The sequence below is a fragment of the Alligator sinensis genome, unplaced genomic scaffold, assembly GCF_000455745.1.
Source record: "Alligator sinensis unplaced genomic scaffold, ASM45574v1 scaffold451_1, whole genome shotgun sequence".
NCBI lineage: Eukaryota > Metazoa > Chordata > Crocodylia > Alligatoridae > Alligator > Alligator sinensis.
The window spans coordinates 1,327,533-1,349,655 of record NW_005842097.1 but is presented as its reverse complement, the minus strand read 5'-3'; the positions used below and the strand labels follow the sequence as shown (position 1 = coordinate 1,349,655).

General features: G+C 41.2%; 1 protein-coding gene across 4 annotated transcripts in view; it reads right to left on the bottom strand.

The window, feature by feature from the left end:
* RAD18 (RAD18, E3 ubiquitin protein ligase) overlaps nt 1–22,123 on the bottom strand; it is a 131,572-nt gene that overhangs the window by 18,765 nt on the left and 90,684 nt on the right. For all 4 annotated transcript variants that reach the window (XM_006024142.3, XM_025204783.1, XM_025204782.1 and 1 more), the window contains one exon: nt 7,532–7,594. In XM_006024142.3, coding sequence (XP_006024204.1) covers nt 7,532–7,594 — 63 coding nt within the window. The remainder of the gene's footprint in view (nt 1–7,531; nt 7,595–22,123) is intronic.

Here is a 22,123-nt window from a genome sequence, read left to right as displayed (position 1 = left end):
GGAATGAACAGTTTTAAGATGCAATATAAACTTTTCATAAGGGTACATTAATAAAGGATTAAAGTAAATACAAATGCAATTAAGACCCTGGGAAGCACCAAAATGATGAAAACTGAATGACACTTTCATGCTCTGGAGTGGTCCCACTGGGCTGAAACACACTAGAAGGACCAGGAGGACCAGCATTTCCAGTGCTCAGGCTCTACCAGTTCTGTGGAAAAACAGATGCTTTGGGGCTGAACCATTAACTGGTATTGTTCAGAGGAAAACTGATGGGGCAAAGAAGGAGAGAATCTCCTACATAACCAACATATATTTTAATAATGCTTCTCCCATTTTTCTGCACTAGAAAGACAGAAGGGAAATATAACCCGGTTTCTTTCGGAGTTTCATTGAGGTTTCAATTTTAAAAGAAAGAAAGAAAAACAGCAACTACATTCCAGAGTTCTAGTGAAAGTAATAAAGATGATTGAAAGGAATAAATCTGTAATAAAGATGATCAAATTTCACTTAACGCTTTAAGATATTCCATAAGTCCAAATCTGTTTAGGACCCAACAAAACAGACTGACTTGGGTGATTTCAACCCTTTGTCTGGTGTTTACATCTCAAAGCCATCCATGAGACTTCTAATAAATCAGCAGAGATTGCGGGAAATCTGTTTCCTACTGAATTCATTATATTTCGGGTGATTCGCATGCTATAATCCCAATAACTTTCAAGAAAAGTCACCTCTACATGCTTGAATAGAAGGTCGCTTGATTTGTTACTTTCCCAGAGGGTGACAGAAGCAGTTACATAAAAACAAACACACCCACACAAAATTCATCCTGAAAGCCCAGAGACCATAAAATTATGCTTAAATAAATTTCAAGAACGATGCCGAGATCTAGATGGAAAAAAAGTGATTCAAAAGGCCAGTAAAAAGGGATGAGATATTTGTCAGCTACCCATTTCTGCACTTTTCATGAATAGCTGCTAAATGAAACGAATAAAAAACTAATATTTGAATTTACTCTTTCAATATTACCTTTTACCCTGTGTGTACCAAAATATACTGAGTAGTGCAAATAAAAGGGGACTCCAGAGGACTGAGGCAACTGGTGTTCATTAAAAGCTTCAGTAGAGAGGGAGAGAGGTTAATTTACTCTGACTGCAGCACATAAATGTTAATTTCTCCTTCATTAGATCTACCACGTGGATTAATTATATACAAAAAATCATCCTGTTCCTATCAGTGAAATACTTGGTACAGCACTGGATAGGAAATGTCTATTTTTCAAAATGCTTGGCTGTTTGAACATGCATAATGTAACAGGAGGAGTTGGTAACATTAGATTGGCTTTAAGGTAATGTTTTCATCTCTTAAGTATTAAATTTTCATCCCTTTAAAAATACCTCCCTTGCAAAATAAAAGGTCTCGAGCTTAAGATTCAAACTCTAGCCTGAATTATGCCATTTTTAAAGCTGTCCAGGAAAAGTAACAACCAGGTATCTGTTGCCAGGATGTCTGAGCTCCTGCTGGGTTTCTGGTTCTCCTAGACGCTTGTCTTCAAATTCAAAACATATGAATCACTCTTATTCTAGGAGCAATGACAAGTTGTTTCCATCAAACATCATTAGAAAGACCCATTCCTGTCCCCCTCCACGCTTTCCTAGCTGTTAGCCTCAGGACGGGAGAAGGCAAGTTACGGGTGCCTTGGCATCACACTGTCAATGCTGCCAGCTGAGCTGCGGTGTGCTGCCTGAGCGAGCGGGCACAGAGCCAAGGATTCAGCACTGAATGCACCCAACCAGCTGCAGAGGTGGCCTCAGGAATTCAACTTTTGGAAACACAGTTAAAAGATCCTGGCTTGGCCAATGGTTGCTGCTGTGACTGGCAGTTAAGGTGCATGAGTTGAGGTGATCTACAAAACTGATTTCCCATTCATGAGAATACACCTCTCAGCCCCTACAAATGGAAATTACTGACCCATTCTTTCACAACTCATCATATATAGTAGCTGGTTGATAAATCCTCTACAGAGGTTTACCTTAGATGTAATCCCATCAGATTCAAAGAAAATCTTGATTCCCAACAGAATAAAAACCAGTAGGGTGGAAATCATAAAAAACAGAAACATTAAGGAAAAGATTAGAGAAGGGGCATCAAAAATATGGCCCACAGGCCAAATCTGGACTACGGAGCTGTATTACCCAGTGACCCACAGGCAGCATGTGGGACATGCCGAATGGCCCTGCATGCAATATGCAATGTCTGCAACACAGCCCCATGGCAGGTGCTCCAGCCTCTGCCCCGCTGCCGCTTACCCTTGCTGCAGTGCCAGCAGGCTCTATCACTGCTCCAGCCTGGGGCATAGAGCATAGCCCTAGTCTGGCCCAGTAGCAATTTCTCCCAAAGGCAAGAGCGGAGAAGAGAGGAGGGAGGGGGCAGGCAGCAGCTGCAGCCCTGACCCCAGCCCCAACCCCAAGAAAGAGCCAGAGCCACAGTAGCTGCCTCCCCTCCACCTCATACTCCATTTCAAGACGAGGGGCTCACCCCCAGTGTTAAATGGGGGGGAATGGGAACCTCATCTTGGAATCGAGTAAATATGGTACTACACTTTGGGCTCAATCTAACTCACTCTAACATTCATTATCTTGATGCTTTTTAAGATGATTGAAAAAAATGCTTGAAAAATATTGTATCTACTTTAGGAATGCAAAAATCTAGAACTCTTGGGTCAGAAATGATACCTGTTATTAGACCAACTGAGAAATTGCAAAAAAATTAACTTTTTCTGCAAGCTTTAGGAATCACATGCCCTGCATCAGGCTCAGGAAAAGCTCAAGATGGTAAAAAGTCCCCATATTTAGGAAATAAACTTCATTTTTGCACAGCAGCAGAAGCTGGAAATCTGTCCCTCTGGGTCCATTCAGGTGTTTTTGTAAGGTTGCTCTTTGTTGTGTAGATCAAACAGGATTTCTTCCCTGGTGGTATCAGATGGCAGGGAGGGATGAAGTTTATTTCCTATATATGGGAACTTTTTTACCAGCTTGAACTTTCCCTGAGCCTGATGAAGGGCGTGCGCGCCCAAAAGCTTGCAGAAAAACGTTTTTTTTTCAATTTCTCAGTTGGTCTAATAAAAGGTATCATTTCTGAACCAAGAGTTCTAGATTTTTGCATTTATTTTTGTCTCAGATCAACATGGCTACCAAATATACCCCTGTATATACTTTATGCATGTGTATATGTATAGAGATACATGCTCAAAGTGTTGATAACTATTATTTTTGTATGCTATAAGAAATATACATTTTTTCTCTAAATACCTATTTATTAGCAAATTCATAGCATATTCCAGATGCAAGATGCCAATGTATTTCACTAATTCTAGCTTTTGGTTTTCAGATGGCTGAATGGCCGTACAGCATATGGCTAAGATAAACATTGATCAAAGCTAACTGCTGCGGCAATTGTGCTAAGTTACAAAGTGCAGCTGTCATTTCCATATACTTTTATTTGATTTAGCAGTGTCTGGCTATTCTTGTAAGAACAGATTACATGGAATAGAGCTGAGATCCTGTTCTATGCAGATGACAGCTTTAGTGTTTAACTTCTGCCACTTCTAGTTTAACTCCTTCTCTTCTAAAGATGACTATTTATAATGCACTTCACTGAAATGCATTAAATGGACAGCCAAAACCAGTAGAGCTTGCCCCTCTAGTATTTAAGTTGCTTCTTTCCTCTTGGAAATACCTAGATTTAAAATCTGATAGAAAAGAATGTGAATGATGGTCCCCATCTGATATGGCTCATTTTAAATAAATTCAATACTGGACTATTATAAAATGAACACGCCATTCTGTCTGTTCCACAGTATATCTACTTGTGCCTTCAACTTGTACTGTCTAGAGTAAGGTTATTGTTTAACAATGTACCTGTTGTACAAAAGTCCATAAACAGTTATTGCAGCATACCCTTCTATAATTAACAGGAAGAATAGCAAGCGGAATGAAAGTTGTAGATCTGTTTTACTTAAACTCTTGTGTACACGTCAACTTGTCCAAAAGTCATTACAACATGACTTAAATAAATGTTTCAGAAGATTTTTTTGATGCAAAACAGGCACCTAGGGCAACACATTACATTTCTATGGACACACCAACTTGTAAACATTGACTTCCAAAGCGGGGCGGAGGGGCACAGAAATAACCCTCACTAAAGAATAAAAGCTCCCCAAGTTTAAATTCTGAGATTTCTATACCTCCTTTCCTTCAAGGACATGGCTTGCAATCTGTGTAAGAAACCTTAGATTCTACTCAATTATGGCCTAGATCTCAAGTGGTGTGCTGCTTCTGCCCATATAAAATTAGTTTATGGGGATCACTAGACCACAAATTGATGGAAGCAAAAGGGAGCAAAGGATATACACTGTATCATTACTTGGCAAATTAACTGAAAGTCAGTGTCCAATGGCTTAGAAATTGTGGTCTTCCATCTACACCCCAGACAGGACAATGACATAGGGGAAAAATACTTTTTCTACCAATGGGTGATTGTTAGCCATGTCATTTAACCTTTGTTTGAATTCCTCAAAATCAACAGAAATGATAGACTGGATACTATTAAATGATGAAGAACAACATGTGAGGAAGATAATCAAAGCATTGTTTCCACTAAGACAGAAATATTCCCCACTGTCAAAATATATTAACAATAGATTTTTAATGTGGAACCAGGCCGAAACGTGTTAATATAGGGTCTATACATGAAGTGGTGATGTCTGCAAGTTATGGAAAAATAAAAATATTTCAGAATGTACATTGAAATAGAAAGCGCAGAATAATCAAATAATTGGTATTTTCCTCAAAAACCAGGGATACAATTAATTCTTAAAAAATTAAAAAAAGACACCATTCTAACTATGGTTCTACTAACCACCAACTGGAAAAAAAAATCCGTCCAGCTCTGACAAAAATATAAAATATAGATGAGAGAAGTCATTCCAGTTTGTTCTATTCATGGGATATGTCTCCAAAGAATCACTGTGGAAGACAAAAATGCTCCGAAATGTTGAAGCATACCCTACTTAGGAATGTATACGGCAACATCTCTATGGTACAGGCCCAACTCCTGTCTGTAGCTCCCAGCCCAAATAAGTGAGCTGTGCTCTGGGATTTGCCTAAGGAGGAGGATTCTTTCCTTTCATCCACACAACTTCTCTGCAGTTGTTGACACAGTAGATGCTCCAAACGCTAGCTCCTTTCTGTGGACTTGTGCGAGGAGGAAAATGAACTGTAATTCTGCAGATCTGCTGACTCTGTGCCTCTTTCTTCCCTGGCATGCTGCTGAATCCTCCCACACGCTGAGATGCACAGAACCCTCAAGTACAAGACTCCAATATACACAACAACCACAGTTTCCAGAATCAACATCATCTTCCCCTGTCTCCTTCTCCACGTGCCGTAACCATGCTGCCAGCCCTGGAAAGGCCCTGGAGTAGCAGCTGGCTCCAAACACATGGAAGAAAATGTACCCAATCACATCAACAGAAGTTTTACTATTTATTTCAACAGGAGCAGCATTCAGATGCTTCACATCTAACGCTGCTACCCAACCTTGTTTCTTTGCTCTTATGGGATGAACTTGTTTAGGCAAGATGAAAGAGATGCATTCTGAAAAGTTTGGTAACCATTTTAAACAGAATACATCTAAACTCATTACTAGATCCCAGATTATGGTGGATCATGTGGGAAATCCAAAACATAAGAAATGAAAGTATGCACCCAGATGGGCTGATTTGGTTTGCTTTTATGAATTTTATTCGACTTGTATTAATGTTGTCAAATGCATCCATGGTGGGTTCTTTTTCCATGAAAGTGTAACCAAACAACAGCATTTGAACAGTACATATCAAATCTCATTCTCTTCAATATGACCAGAAAAAAAATCACAACCTACTTACCACCTTTCAGCTCAATCATGAAACACTGGTACACAAATAAACATCTTCAGCAACATTGTCCTCTGTGTTTAAATTCAGATTACTTTTTTTTTTTAAATACAGGTACAAGCAAACAGGACCGTTAAGTCCTGTGTGCTCAAGTTGTTGCTCATGGGTCACAACTTGTTCCAAGTATGCATCCTTTGACTATTTAATTTTATAAGAGCTGCATGCAGGTGATTCTGAGAAGCAGAAGAGGCTTAATGGGAGATGTTTCATGAAGAAACAGTCAATCATTTTCTGCCCAGGTATATCCTAAATACCCAAAAGTCCTAACAATGTCCACTGGAAAGATAGCTATGGCTCTTTATACTCTGGGTAATGCTTTAGACAATGGAAACAGCCGCACAGAAAAATCGTCAGGAGGAAAGTGTTACAGCATTGGAAACTATGTACAACATAATATTTTATGCACTGAATGCTAGTGTCTGTAAATCACTTCCAGGTGCTGCCAGAAATCGTGCTTACACACATTTGTCTTGTAAATATTGCTCACCTCTCTCTCAACCTAAGGTAGTTTTTACAATAAACTTTTAATGACTACTTAATATTTTCCCATTGATTCACATTAACATTGACTTCTGGCATAATTATAATTAAGGTCTTGTCAGTGCTTTCATTAGGAACTTTTATTATTCAATATACTCATCATACTCTATTTTAAATACACAACATAAACATCTGAAGAGTTCCAAATTCTGTTTCAATTATGAACTGACGTTTATGAAGACCTAGCATAGTCTATTAACCATACACATATAAAAGATCGTTCCCCAATTAGCTGTGAGGCCTACTTTAAAAAGTAGAGTAAGTGAATGATATCCAATGTGACTCCACTTATTAACCTTGTATGTCCAAGCATGTCTAATGTGATACTGAACAGGGAATCCAGCACGAGTACAGAAATACTACACGCCAAAGAAGCTTCAACCCTTAGAGCACAATGGATTTTTCAGTAACATTTTCTTGTAACATGAAAAAAAAAGAAGAAAACTCTGACAAAACAATCTGCAATCTTTTTTTAAATTAAGAATCCACCAACATTTTGGATTCTATTTCTTCTCCTAATGGGTATCCAGTGATGGACCTCTGCCACTGTATCATAACCCTGGGTGAGTTCATTCACCTCTCTGGACTTCTGTTTCCCTTCTCATCCTTTGTGTGCTTACCTGGGAAATTGTGGGAGCAGGGCAGTCTCTTCCTTTGTCTTTGTACAGTGCGTTGCAGATTTAGGCCTAATCTCAGTTTAAATATGTGATATGCACACAAACACAAAACCTCTCTGCTTTTAAAAACTGTATTTCTCCCTCCCAGTAAGAGGAATCCAAAGTGAATGCCTGAATAAGGACTCTGGTAAGCTCTGCTGGGAGCTGCTGAATTGATGAAACTTCAAAAACTGCATGTTTCTTGCCAGTTGTTTTGTTTAAACCAACCCTTTCCCCCCTCTGCCCTCAGCCCCTACCCCTCTTTTTTCAACTGACAAATAATTAAATGGCCTGTATTAGGCTCAGTTTATTGCTCCATCAACCCATGGAATATACTTACTTATCTGATGACTCTGAACACATCTCAACCCCTTGTGGATCTCTCAAAATGTCTGAGCTGGAGCTGAAAAAAATATTTAAAAAAAACCACTTAGGTCATTCAAACGTGAGTTACAAAGTATTGGATTTTCAATAACAGCAGCAAAGGTAGCAGCAAAGGAACTGGTGAAGAAAAGAGAACCTCATTCAACAGCAGCTTCCCCAAAAAAATTCTTCTTAATTTCTAATTACTAAATTAGTCTACCACACAGTTAGCTTACTGCCTGTAAATACAGGTAGTAAACTAACTGCATAGTAGAAACTGCACAATAACACCTGTGTAGACACTGACCAGGAGCAAATTTGCTCCTAGTCAGCCTAGCCAGCAGGGGACCACAGAGGACAGGGAGCTCTCTGTCCCTGGTCCTGGCACTGCTCAGCATCCCGGGTCCCCCCAGGAGATGGGAACCCATCAGCGCCAGGACTGGGGAGCGCTCTGCCCCAACTGGGATTCCCAACACCCACCCACTCTCCATAGCAGCTGGTATCTAATCAGTCAGCACAATAACTTATTATATGAATAGAAGTCTGTTCTGAACACTCAAAGCAGATTCTCATTGACACTACTTTATTCAGAAAAATACAAGATACAAAGTAAATGCTTCACAAAAAGACACGAAAGCAAATGCTAAAGGGGAGGCTGCCACCAAATAAAATACTCTGAACATAATTTTGGTCCCAAGGCATATTTGACACTGTAATAAATTATTGTTAGTGATCTTGAATTAAAATAAATAAATCACACAGGGCCCCCCCCCCCCCCCCTTTTTTTTTTTTTTTTTTTTAATCCATCTTTGCCTGCTGGCATACTACTTCACCCGGGGCCCCCCCCCCCCCCCTTTTTTTTTTTTTTTTTTTTTTTTTTTACCACACATGTTCCGGGGATGGGGGGAGGCAGCACTTTAATTACAGCAGCTATGAGAGCTGCATTAATTAAAGTGTCACTGTCTCCTGTAACAGCATCCCCACGCTTAAAAACATTGTGGTTGGGTGCTTGAACTATAGCTCATTCAAGGAGCTTTAATTTAAGCATCCCCACCACCATTTTTGAGTACGGGGATGCTGATACACAAGACGCAGGAGGCTGCTGGAGCGCGGCAATCGCCATGCTCCAACAGACTCAATTAATCACGTGTGCTCCGATGCACTGGAATTCCACCACCTGCGAGAAGTCTCTGTGCTTGTGTGCGGGTGCCCACAAAGACTATTAGATGCCTCCAATAGACTGTTCTCTGCAGTGCTTAGAACACTTTAGATTAAGGAGGACAAGTCCAATTACAATAAAAGTTGGTAAATCAGAGACAACTTGAACATGCTAGAATTCTTAGTTTAAAAAGTACAATTTCTGTAGTCAATCTCACAAAAGCATATTCCTCTTGACTGCTTTTAAGTCAATTTTCTAATTTTTTTTTGGTTTCCTGGAGAGATGATGAATAGATTTCATTTGTCATTGTTACAACCCATTTCTCCTCAGAGATATTCAGCTACGTAATAGCCATGCAGCCTATTTTCTTTCTAAACAGCTTGATCTTAAGCAAATGTGCAAGCCACTTGTGTACACTTATAGCCAAATGCATCAGATTGACAAACACAGACGGCATCAGTGATGGAAGAATAGAGCAATATGGTTGAGTTAACATGGCCCCTGGGAAAAACTATCTAAAACAATAATTCTACATTAGGGGGAATCATTCTTCAAACATAACCGAGTTTAGAAAGCGATCGTGCACATATTGTCTATGTTCAGTGACTTCTTTTCTTGGCACAGTAAGAACAACTGAGGATAATCACCCCAGAATAATCTTAACAGTAAACTGATATGCAAAAATGTGCAATATCTTCCATGGTGGGCTTGTTTGTTTTAAGTGAGATCTATATAAAATTTAAAGTGTAGGACAAGGAATTTTAACACCACGCACTGGCATAAAACCTAAACATCCACCTGAAAAGATGCACCATAGCTGACTGACTAACTTCAATCCCCAATTTTGGGGACAATAGTTTTAGGTCCAGCCCAAAGAATTAGTGCCACCTTATGAATCTACTTAATGGCTCAGCATAAAATGGCTGCCTATCAGCTATGCTTTAAATGAAAATGAAGCAGAATTTTATCTAGTTAATTCATGTCTATATAAGGCTGGTCCGAGAGACTGCTTAATATGAGAACCCTTCACTACAAATGTCATAGTACCTTTGTACACAGTACATATATATGTACATAGTCCTACTGAAGTCAAATGGAACTCTCCCACATTTAAAGTCAAGCATTTGCCTAAGTCTTTGCAGGATTTGGGCCTATATTGTGAATAACTGGCAGATTTTCTTGGGATTGTAAGTAATTTTAGTTAATTGGGAGGAAAAATAGGGTTCCAAGTGTATAAATAGCTTTCACTGGGAAGTGCATGTTTTAGGTGCACAATGTATGCTTCTTAGCAGTTCAAGAATATACTATGAGGTGGGGGGGCACGGCTGGGCTGCACAATTCAACTGAACAATGAGAAAATCTGTGGATTTTATTTTTTCACTGCATTAAATTATAAATGGATTCCTGGAAATTCCAGTGGTCTATAGCTTAATTTGGATGTTACGTGACAAATATTACAAAAGGCTGGGGAGTGGGGGGGGGCGTTCAGAATAATCTGTGCAACAGCAATTGGATACCAATTCTCTTAGTTAACTTTCCACATTCCCATAACAAAATCAATTGGGTTTGCTTAGTGTGTCAGTGTAGATAAAAAGAAAAATTAAAAAACAATACTGAAAACAACAGCACCAGAATACTCATTCTCAGATATAATTCCAGGATAGCAACCAGAGCCCTGACTGATTAGAAGGAAGCCTAGAACAATATTTGATAGCTTATTTTAAATAGGAACTGTTTTCTTTAGGGAAGAACCTATTACTGGATTCCACAGGATACCACTGGGAAATGCAATCACATTACAAGTCATTGGCATGAGGATTATGAACTAAGGCTATCTGTATAGTACCGTCAAAACAGCTAGTGCAGTGCTTTCTTTGGATTGCTAGCTGTGTGCAATTTCTTGAAGGAACAGTTTACTACCATCAAAAAGAGGTGCAGCAGAAAGGTCCAATGTGGGAAGTGAATTCTGCTAACCAGCATACAATTGGGACAAAGCCATTTTCATCATTTTTACTGCAGTAGCACCTAAAGACCTGAACCAGGTCCACACGCACATGCATGTGCACGCAAGCACACACGCTGACCCTTCCCAAAAAGAACAATGGATCATTCCCCTCCTCCACCAATGGATTTAGCCCCTCCTCCACCACCCTTCCAGACCTAAAGCAACTAAGGTTAGAAAGAGACATTGCCTTTGTGCCACCATAAAAATTAGCATAGACACACAAAGACCAAGCAAACAAACATACATGTCTTTCGTCATACTACAAATGCCCAAATTCTGTGAGTGCAACGGGGTATAAATTTGTGCCGCTGTTTTGCGGTGGATGTCTTTTTGCTTTATGGTGGGACAGCATGGGCAGCCCAGAGCTGCTCACAGTCTCCAGCCACCCCAGGCAGGTGCCCCTAGAGCTTCAAGAGCCTGATCTCTAGGAATTCCCATTCCCGGGGCAGGCAGAATCAGGCCCCTGAAGCCCTGGGAGGGCCTGTCTGGGTTCCCCAGTTTGCAGAGGTGAGTCCCAAGAAACCCCTGACAGGGCACTCGGGCACAAGTATCATTCTGCAACTGGGGGCACACCTCTGCAGATTGGGAAACCTGAAGGTGAGGCCCGAGTCAGGGCACAGCAGCGTGACATGACACTCAAAGAACCCCCTGCCAAGGGAATCTCCAGGTGCAAGTCTGAAAGCAGGGAACCAAGGGCTCTCCTGTTTGCAGCTGTCCCTCAGGATCGGGCCCCTGAAGCCACAGGAGCAGCAGAGGCCTGACCCAGTGGGACAACAGGCAATATCTATGCAGCCCAGTGCAACAGATCAGCCGTGCCAAGGCATATCCAGGCACAGCTGATCCACTGCATTTGGCAATGTCTATTTATAGCCTCAATATGTAAGCCCTACATGTTTTCTTGAGCGCAGGGACTGATATTTTGCTCATGTCATGTTTGGGTCATACATGTCCAAGCTAAGCTCAACAACTTACATATACATATATGTTAGGTACATGTTATTTAGTATTTTTAAGAGCTCCAGTGTTTGACAGGAACAGTGGAACTTATGCAGGTCAGATGGCAAGATATAAGCACTTGCAGCAGCGAAAGCAATAGCAGCTATCTTTAAATATGCACCTAGTGAAAAAAACAGTGTGGGTTACTCCTGGCATTGGGCCAGGTTGTTTGCCAAGGACTGTTTAGCCAGAAGGAGCAGACACAGTGACAATGCAAGTGGTATGAAGGAAGGAATAAATCTGGATATGGGGAAGAAAAGATTCAGTGAAAGGGGAGGTCATTAGGGAATAGTAAAAGGCAGCAGCAGCGCACTGCCTACTTGCTTCTGCTCCAAAATTAGGCAGTGTTGCTGTTTTAGTATGGACCTGACTGCACACGAAAAAACAAGCCTGAGACATAATGGTATAATGGCTCATACTTAAGGGCATTATTAAACTGCCCAGTGTCCAGGGTTTGGTGTAAGGTGAAAGAGGAGTGAGCAGCAGAGTGAACTTCTTGGTGGTGCTCATGCTCATCATGGTGGTAGTAGAAATCTGCCATTAGTATCTTCAGTGACATTTCCCTGGGCCAAGGTCCAGGTCAGCACATACCTACTGTCAGGATCAGGGATCAGTAATTGGTTTCTTCTTCCTCTTCTGTGCCAAGGACAAATTCTGTGATTAGGCTCATTTAGTCAGTGACTCCCCCACCCAGCCCAGCCCCTGGCTTCTTTACTTTTCATCCCATCCAGGAAGAGCACACACCGACTGCTGCACCTTCCTGAGCCTGACAAAGGGTTTTTGAACCCGAAAGCTTGCTTAATAACTATTCTCCAACCATTTGGGTTGGTCTAATAAAAGATATCAAATTCACCCAAGGAACCTTGTCTGCCTGAATCAGATTTATACACTTTGGTTGCTTGCAGATGTTAAAAAAAACCAAAAAACAGCACTTTACTTGAAACTCAGAGCGTTCATGTGCTGAGCCCCGCGCATGCCCAGAAGAGGCATCGCATAAGGTAGACCTGGCTCACCCAACGTTTATACAGATCGGGTGCTTTAGTGGGGCTTTTTGACACTTATCTAATAGCTCATTGAATCAGCTTTAGCTAAAAGCGCCAAAAAGCCACGCAGAAGCCCCCAGTCTATACAGGCATTGCAGAGCTGGGTCAAAGTAACGTGCCGCTTCTTCTGGTAAAGCCCTGTTTTTCTTGCTTTTTTCTTGAAATGTCTGCAAGCAGCCTTTATTTTCTGACAGAAAGAAAATGCACTTAAGGGCAAATGGCACATGCATAGCAGCAGGATCTCTTCATCCATTAGCAGTTCATCTGCTCCTGCTTCTTTTCCACCTGAAGTTACAATCCTCACTTGGCAAAATTACAATTAGTTGCTGTAGAGATAATTATGGAATCACAAAAAAGATGATGATTTTTCAGGGAAGACATAAGAAACTAGATATGATTAGCTGCTGTATAACTATGACATTTTTATGTTGATGTGCTTAGTCATAATGATAACAGTGGAAGATAAGGGGAAAAAGAGCATTGGTGGTCCCTGGACAGAACAGCTTTCAGGCAAAATGGGATATGAAATTTATTTTTCAGCATTAGACACCCCCCAGTGACTCCTTTGGAGCATGTGTGAGCTGATGAATAAATATTTCCACAATTTCCAAACCTTATAAAACTATATAAAAGCACTCTAAGAATTCCATATTTCCACAATATCTCTAAAATTGAAAACTGATTGCGTTTAGGAGGGAAAAATGCTCATGGTAATCCTGTGTTAATTCTAGACAATAAGGCTTGATACAGGAAGGTCCCATTGCGACAGTATTTTTACTAAGAGTTTAGATTATGGATTTGTACCGTAGAGGATGGTTTCTATAAGGAAGGGAGGGAGTTGGACTAGATGACCACTGGAGGTTCCTTCCAGCTCTGCTTCTCTATGAACTGTATGAACTCTATAGACTTGCAGGAAAAAATTCTGCTCCCTTTGTACAGTATAGACTGAAAGAAAATCTGCCCCATGGCTACTATTGCAGACTGAACCACGTAGGCATCGCCACTTAGGTTGCATCTGTTTGATGCACAGATACTTGGCAAATCAAGTCTCATGACTCTATGAAAACAGCTAAGTACTTCCACATGAGCATTGTGACAGGCAGCTTTTTGTGGCTGATGTACATCATAAACATGGTTATATAAATACAGACCATTCTGATAGCAATGAATTACCGAGGAAAATAGCATACAGATGTTCACTCTTCCCCAAACACAAAGGAGAATGCCTAACGTCTCACTTTGCGGAAGCACTTAAGAACATGCTTAATGTTAAAACCCAAGTAGTCAATGAGACTACTCATACCCTTGAAAAGAACATGCTATTTCACTTTGCTGAATCAGGTTCTGAGACATCAGCCCTACCCCAGAACAACAGCCAACTGGAGAAACAAATGTACTTTGAATTTATAGTAAATTTCAATAATTATCTACCAAGGGAGAAAGTAATTAGTTCTTTATTCTATAAACAAACTGGAACAAGTTAGACAGCTATTTCAGAAGTCTTGAAGGTAAAACATTAATTTCACAAGTTCATTAGCTTTCACAACATGTGCACGTAAACTTAATATAAAGACCAGTAAACACATAGTAATTGATGCATGCCTATCACACTAATTTTCCAGGGCAACATGTAATATAGAGGGACTGAGATCACTCTGGGTATCTGACATTTATAATTCAGGAATATTCAGCCAAAAGAGCTTACTAAAAACTGAGCAGCAGGCCAGTTTCATGGTCCAGCAACACCACAACTTACTAGCACACAGAGCCCTGCACCTGAATATACAGGGATCAAGTGGAAATGTGTTTTGTTAGACAAAGACAAAGTGGAAGAAAATATCCCATGTTATTGTCCACAGTTTCTTCTTTTTTGACCATGCCAGGTTGCAGAGAAATTTGCGAAATAAAGTACACAAATGGAAGAAAACTGTCTTGTGAATTTGCTCTTCTAATTGTGATATCCATTCTACTCTTCATCCAAAGTGGAGCGACCCCTGATTTAAGTGATAACTAATTCAGTTCCTACATACATAAGCAGCAGCATAAGCAGATATAAAAACTGCACTGAATGGCCACTAAACTGCATTATGTAAACATTATGCAAGCATAGACAACAGTAAATGGTTGTGATATGGAGTTATTAAAAGATAATGGTTTTAAATAGTATTCAAAGGAAATCACAACATGTAGTGGGAAATCTTTGAGGGATTTTTTCTCTCCTTCACTAGCACAAGTTATCCAATTAAAAGGTACTTAAAGTGCTAGGAATGTGTTATTATTAACGACCCGCAAGCTACATAACAATACTAACTGCCCACCCATTAGAAATATTTATCACATCTGTTTTAAAATAATGCCCCTGGTGCATTTCATTATAGCACAATGGGTATTTACAGCTACTGGAAACCTCTGGGGACTTTAGTGAACACATTTAAGAGCAGAATTAATACTTGCTGCCACAGGCCCTAGCCCAGTTCAAAAGTTAATCATTCCATAAAAGGAAACACGCCTGACTTCTCGGGAAAGGCATACACTCAATTTATAGGGAAGATTTGTGACCAGCTTCACACAGCTGGAATGGTCATTCTCTCAAAGGGACCCATTCTCTAAGCTGAACATTATATATAGGAGAGTGCTTGCAAGAGGAGCTTTCATGAACTCAAATGGCAGGGGCTTGAAGCAAAAGCACTAAAACTAGGTAACTGATTTGATTATTTTGCTAGTAGAACTATACACTGCTCCTACTGTTTTAACAAAACTTCAGTACAGCTGTTCACATGATTGGGATACATCTTTATGTCACGAGAAACTTTTTTTTAAACTGCAGGCAGCTAACTAAAGGCACTGAAAAAAAATTACACACACACAGGAAACCTGACCACAACTCTAAGCAACACAACTTTCAAATGTTGTTCTTAATTTCTTTTTTAGAGCCTTACTAGACAATATAAGCATGATTCTAGTGTACCCCTAAGGAAATCCACTGAAGTTAAGCAGTTCACTGGAGTAAAACCAGTGGGAGATCAGAATCAGGTCCTCTATAATAATCCCCAATTTCACAGCTTCTTTTTCTTTGTTCGCATGGCTAGGGCAAGCAACAGCAGAGAAGTGCTGATTAACCTTCATATAATGAGGTCTCATAGCTAGATGATGATATCCGGGCTGGCTAAGTGGATTGCTTCAATCCCTCCATGATATGCAAGTTCAGGAGAGGAGTCTGCAATATGGCTCACTGACTGTACCTTACCACATACACAAGTCCTTGATGCCCCATTTGTCAGCAAGTCAGCAGGTCCTTGATGCCCCATTTGTTCAATAATTAGGCGTGCCTTCCATGCCCTGTATGAATGCAGTTCAGTGCAGTCCAGTATTTACATTGCAGGTGGAAACCCAGAATCTCAATGATCAGATCTATGACCAAATTTTTGTTGCATGCTATTGCTGCAAACCAGATTTCACGCCAGCGGCTCTCACCGTCCAGACTGTTCAATGAAAGTTGGAGTGCGCGTAATCGGAAACATTTCCTTAATTCTACATCTTGGTGGGTGGGAAATATCTTCATACAATAGGAGTTCGGGGTCAGCCAGGATCTTTTCATACTCTCGAAGTATGGCTAAATCCCCTCTCACCGTGGAGGGAGCGATATTTAACAACTCCAGCAGCTACGGAAGCAGCATGGATTTTACAGCACCACTGACTACTTCCCTGCTAAGTGCAAAAGCACAACGAATGTCATCACCTCGGCGGCCAAACTTCAATCTTTGCACTCACAGCCACAAAAACAACAGCAACGTAAATTTACTGTCATTTTTTATTTTCTAAATTTCAGATAGTGTGTTCTATCCTCATTTCAATTCAACTAGAAAACTACGGAAACTACAGATCCTGCCCCACTGTCCCAATTACATTTTTTAAAAACCTATTTAAAGGAAGCTTCCAAAACAGCAAGAAAAATCTTCTTGGGCACCTGGATGTAATATCCTTCCTTTATCTGAAGAAATTAAAGCATCACTGCAATTACTTGTGGCTTTTGTCATAAGTAAAACTACAGAGAAAGTGAAAAAAAAATCTGAAGACCACTCAAAGTAATAGGGCAAGTTAATTAAATAGGTGCATTTCTGCAAAATATTATAGTAGTTGAGAGGCATAAATGTGCATACAATACATTATTCAAGCTGTTTATGGTGTTATAGGACCCAAGGTTTTTTGTGAATTTGAATGGCCTACCAATTCAAATAGAAACCAGAGCTCTGGTAGAAAAAACAAGAGTTTGGATTTTTCACTTTCATGCTGAACAAAAATCAGCACTTATACTGAATTTACTGGATTATAATTCTGACGGTATAGGGACACGTTTGTGTAAACCCTATAAGAAGGCACAAATGTTTCCATTCTAACTCCTGCATTTTACATAATTCCCACTTTCCAAAATCTCTTGGATTGTAATTTTCAATGGTTGGACGTTGCCAGAGAACAATTTCTTCTGCAGACAAAGCACCAGCTTTTCAACAGTTTTGCAATTCAAGGAAACATGTTTTCCTCACTCCAGAAAAAAGGTGGGGGCAGGGGTTCTCTGGCTATAATTTTATAGACACAGCTATAGTAAAAATGGTTCAGGTTTGAAATTTAATATTTGGCCTGGTTTTAGCTCTCTGATGGGGAGCAAGTGTGATTCACTTGACACGCACTTGGGTTTGACTTAACGTCAAACGTCTGACCATTTGAAAAGGGAGCATTAAGAGAATTTCCTAATGGGCTTGCTAAGTCGAACAAATATTTCATTAGGAAAAAAATTTCACACATCCAGTGTGCCAGAGATGATAGTGAAATTCAATCCTTTGCTCTCTCTGACTTTAGGCAATATTTTGCCTAATCCTTCTGTGGTCGAGACAGTAAGGAGCCTCTTCTCCTAACACTGCCAAATAGAAGGATTGGGCACAGCTGCTGCCACTGTGCTCAGGGAATCACACTGCGCTTTAATGATCCCAATCCGTATGCAGGGGGCAACAGCAGCACTGCAATGGCTCTCTCATACTTTGCAACTAGCTCTGCTCCAAGAAAGACCTAGTTAATCTGCCTTACATTCTGCCTCAAAGAAGGGAGAAAGTGAAAGTGATTTATCAAGAGTTGCAAGGCGTGCACAATTCTTTTAAAAGGGCATGTTTAAAACACTGCTTTAAAGATTTCAACACCGTTACATACCTGATAAACAAATTCACATATTCATTAAAAAATAAAGAACAGAGCTTTAAAGGAAAAGCTCTTAGTCAAGAGCCTCAGCTGTTGGTTCCTTGGGTCTCCCTGCCATTCAATAGCCTTGAAGAGCCAGAACACATCAAGCTTATTCTTATCTTTCCAACACTGGTCCCCACTATTCCTAGCTTTACTGAAAAAATGTTAGCCTTCTTTTGGAGCAAAGCTCTAAATGACTGGTTTGTTAGAATTAAATGAAAAAGCAAGAACCGCTACTTAACAGACTCGCTGACTGGCACATCTGTAAAGGTAATAATCGTTTCACTTTTTCCTTCAGATAAAGTAATCTTGTAGATGTGTTACCATTACATCTACAGCAGGAAACCAAGACAAGCACAATACGAGTAGGGAAGGCAAGAGTTCAAGGGTTTAGGGAAAAAAAAGGAAGACTAGAATCGATTAGCCAAAGGGTGATGTCTGCAATGGTGAGACTCTTTCACTCTATATATTTTTATTACAGACAGCTACTATATTTCTTTTCTGCCTTGGGTGAATCAGATGGAAAACCATAATCTTCAGTTCAGCTATTAACTCTCAGATGCTAGGAAATATGATTTGTCAATGTTTACTACTAACTCAAAATAACAGTAAAAAGTCAGGTCAAATAACAGTCAAATAACTGCTCTATTTCTACATATAACTATAAGACTCTTTAAAAATGGTATCAAGGGACAGACATTATAATAAGACGGTCAGAATATAAAAAGCCTACAGCTTTTAAATATACAGAATTACATTTATCAGAATGCAAAGATGACTACACACTAAGAGCATCAAGGCATATGTGAAATTAGTAAACTGATTTTTGTCTACTCTGGGAGCCAATACAGGAGTATCAGAAATAACTACAATTGCCAAATGTCATGCAAAGATTATTGCTTTTCTTGACTATTTGATCTGATGCTAAACATACCAGACCCAAATTTCAGAGGTTAGTGATTGCACTCCACTCCCACTGACTTCACTTGCTCTTGTAGATACTAAACAGGCCAGAAAACTTGGTTCCAGTAACTGCAAGTCATAAAATAAAATGAATTGGATGTAGTTCATCTTTGCTTTGCATACCTGGTTGTAGTACATGTGGTTAATCTAAATGGCCCTCTATGTAACAAAATGACATGCACCAAATTGATCCAAAAAGCAGAAACTCTCTTTGAAATTTAAGTGGGAAGGGGTATCTACAGGATCTGAAAATTTCCAATATTATACAATTACAGAACTGAGAGGAATTGTAAGCATGTGATAGTTGCAGATCCTCCTAAAAGGACAAAGGACCTATTCTCCCTTCAGTAGCACATGAAGAAAGAAATCGGTCAGTAATACTTTAACTGAGTAGTATTTTATCATCTCCCCAAAGAGATACTTCTGAGAGAGGTCAACCAAGTATTGTAAAATACATGGATTTTACAGTTCTGTTTCTGTAAAAGATAAGGTTCTCATATTTTACAGTAGCCATTAATGATTTTGAGCAAGGTCTCAAGGACCTAGAAACAATGTCTGAAACAATGTCACACATACCCCTAAACAGTTGTCAGATGGTAATGATTTTTCTTTACTAACTTATGAACAAGGATCCTGGTTTTCTGTGTTTAAAAAACCCCAAAATCTCTGATTTTAAAACCCCCCAAATCCATGTTTTTCCACAATTTAAATTAAACGCCACTATATATCAGTTGAACACGTTTTATTAATATATTCACAATTTTAAAGCAATTTGGAAGCGTACCGGTGCCTCAATCATCATAATAAAATACATTCTAAATACCTATGTATTTTGACTTTGGGGGCTTATTTTACCATGGAAAATCAGAGCTCCCCCTGACCCATTCGCTCACCAGGATGAAGGTCCAGCTGCTCCTGGTCGCCCGTCCACTTTGTGGTGCTGAGCAGCCCTGATATGCTGAAGCCTTGCCCCTGCCCATGCCATTTCCCCTCACTCCTAAGCCACAGCCACCACGCAACCAACCCACAGTCTCCTAACCCCTTCACCCAGCCATGCCCCTTACACCCGGCCTGCAGCCCCCTGGCCCAGCCGGTGCCCCTCACTCCTGACAGCAAGTATTAGAGTGCGCCACAGTTTAGATTCCTATAAATTGTCTTTTATGTGCTTTGCCAGCCACACTTGCAAGGGACACAAATATTATTAAAAAAATTAGAAGCACGACAATTTGGTGTGACATTCTCTCTCACACGCGCTTACAATTCGACTTTACCAAATCAGAAGAACCTGACTTCAAAAATATTCCCACACTCATAGACGGTGTTGGGAAAACCTGGTGATGAGCTGAATACCATAGATTTACTACTGGAATAAAATTATATGTCTGTGCTCATAAAAATGACAGCCTAGTACCCACTAGGGTGTATCGATTTAAATTTAAATGATAGACTTTAATCCTGACCTAAATCAGCAAACACCGATTTAAATAACTGATTTTAAAACTTATTTTCATTTGCAGGTTTCATTTTTCAATTCTACTGAAAAACTTTTAAAACACACTTATTTCCAGTGGCATATGGCCTTCAAGATAATTTGGTGCTTCTTTTTGTCAACTTTGCTAACTAGTGCAAGCCTCCTACCAGGTTTTTCCCCTCTGTCTCATGCCATCATTCGAGTTGCTTTTGGCATTTCCAAAATGCTGGCAGTTTAAGATTATGAGTATATGGTTTTGCCAAAACTCCGCGCATGCACTGGCACGCTAATATGCTACCCCAGGAGCCAAAGGACAACCTTTCAGGCAGGGCCGGATTAACCTTTTAGTGGACCGTAGGCAAACAAACTCGTGGGCCCCAGACCGGTCAAGACCCCCCCACCCCAGTGCTGCCGCCCGCGAGGAGCAGGGCTCAGAGCAACGTTGCCAAATCTCACAAGAAAAAATAGCAATGCTGCCTATAAAAACAAGCCCAAAACAAGCACAACATATTTCAAAGATTGGGGAGTGGGGGTAGGAGTGTGTGTGGTAGGGTTGTGAGGGGGGTGTGGTGTGTGGTGGGGGCAATAGGGTACGTTGGTGTGTATATGTGGGAGGGGGGCTGTAGGGGCAGGGTGCGGGAGTGTAAGGGAGGGTGGAGACCGCCCCCCACCCCATGGCACAAAGCCCCCACTGGCAGCACTGACTGCCCTCAGGGCCTGTGCAGGCACCAGCGCCCCGCAATACATGGCTCCAGACAGCGCTGCATGGTGGTGGCAAAGAGTGCAACCTTGCCAGCCACCTCTCTCGCACCAGGGTCTGCACAGCCCACATGCAGCTCTGCACTACCAGGGGAAGCAATGCAGGCTGGAGCCAACTGCCTTCCCTGGCCCCTGCTTCCCACAACCTGCATGGCAGGAGATGAAGAAGGCAGCTGGCTCCGGGCTTTCCCCAGTAGCACGGAGCTGCACGTGCATTACGCAGAGCCCACGTGGCACAACAGAGGCAGCTGGCGAGGCTGCACTCTGCGCTCCTACCATACAGCACTGGCTGGAGCTGTGCCTGGGCCTGCACAGACCACAACTGTCCCAAGGGGTGCTGTCCAGTTGCAGCCCACCCCCTCCACCCCTCTCCCTAGCTGGTGCCCAGAGCAAGCTGGAGGCTGAGGAATGCACACAGGTCCCTGGGGTGGCAGCAGCAGTAGCCCTGCCCAGAAGCTGTGTGCTGGCCAAGCTGGGCCCTTCCATGACCCCATCTTGTTTCTGCAACTGGCGAGGCTGGCGAAGGGAAGGGAAGGGAAGGGAGACAGACAAGGCCATTCATGCTGCTGCCGCAGAGGGAAGGACCAGGCCTCCCCTGCAGTTCAGAGTCCTAGGCATGTGCCTAGTTTGCCTATGCATTAATCTGGCCCTGCTTTGAGGTTTCATTCTGTCAGAACTGATTAGTTGAGTGCCTCGGTACAGTGGAACTTTCTAGCACAAGGCACGGTGAGACGGGAATTCTCAGCACGGTGGAGAGCCCCGGCATGGAAAAGTTCCCGCTGTTCATATGCAAATGCACATACTCTAATTGGCCGGCTTCAAATTATTCCTACGTGGTGGCTGGCAATTGGCTCGCTAGCCGGATAAAAGGTTAGGGACGTTTACGCCCTAGTTGGAGACCTCCGCGATTTCCTCTGGAGTGGAACTCCGGCAGGTTGATC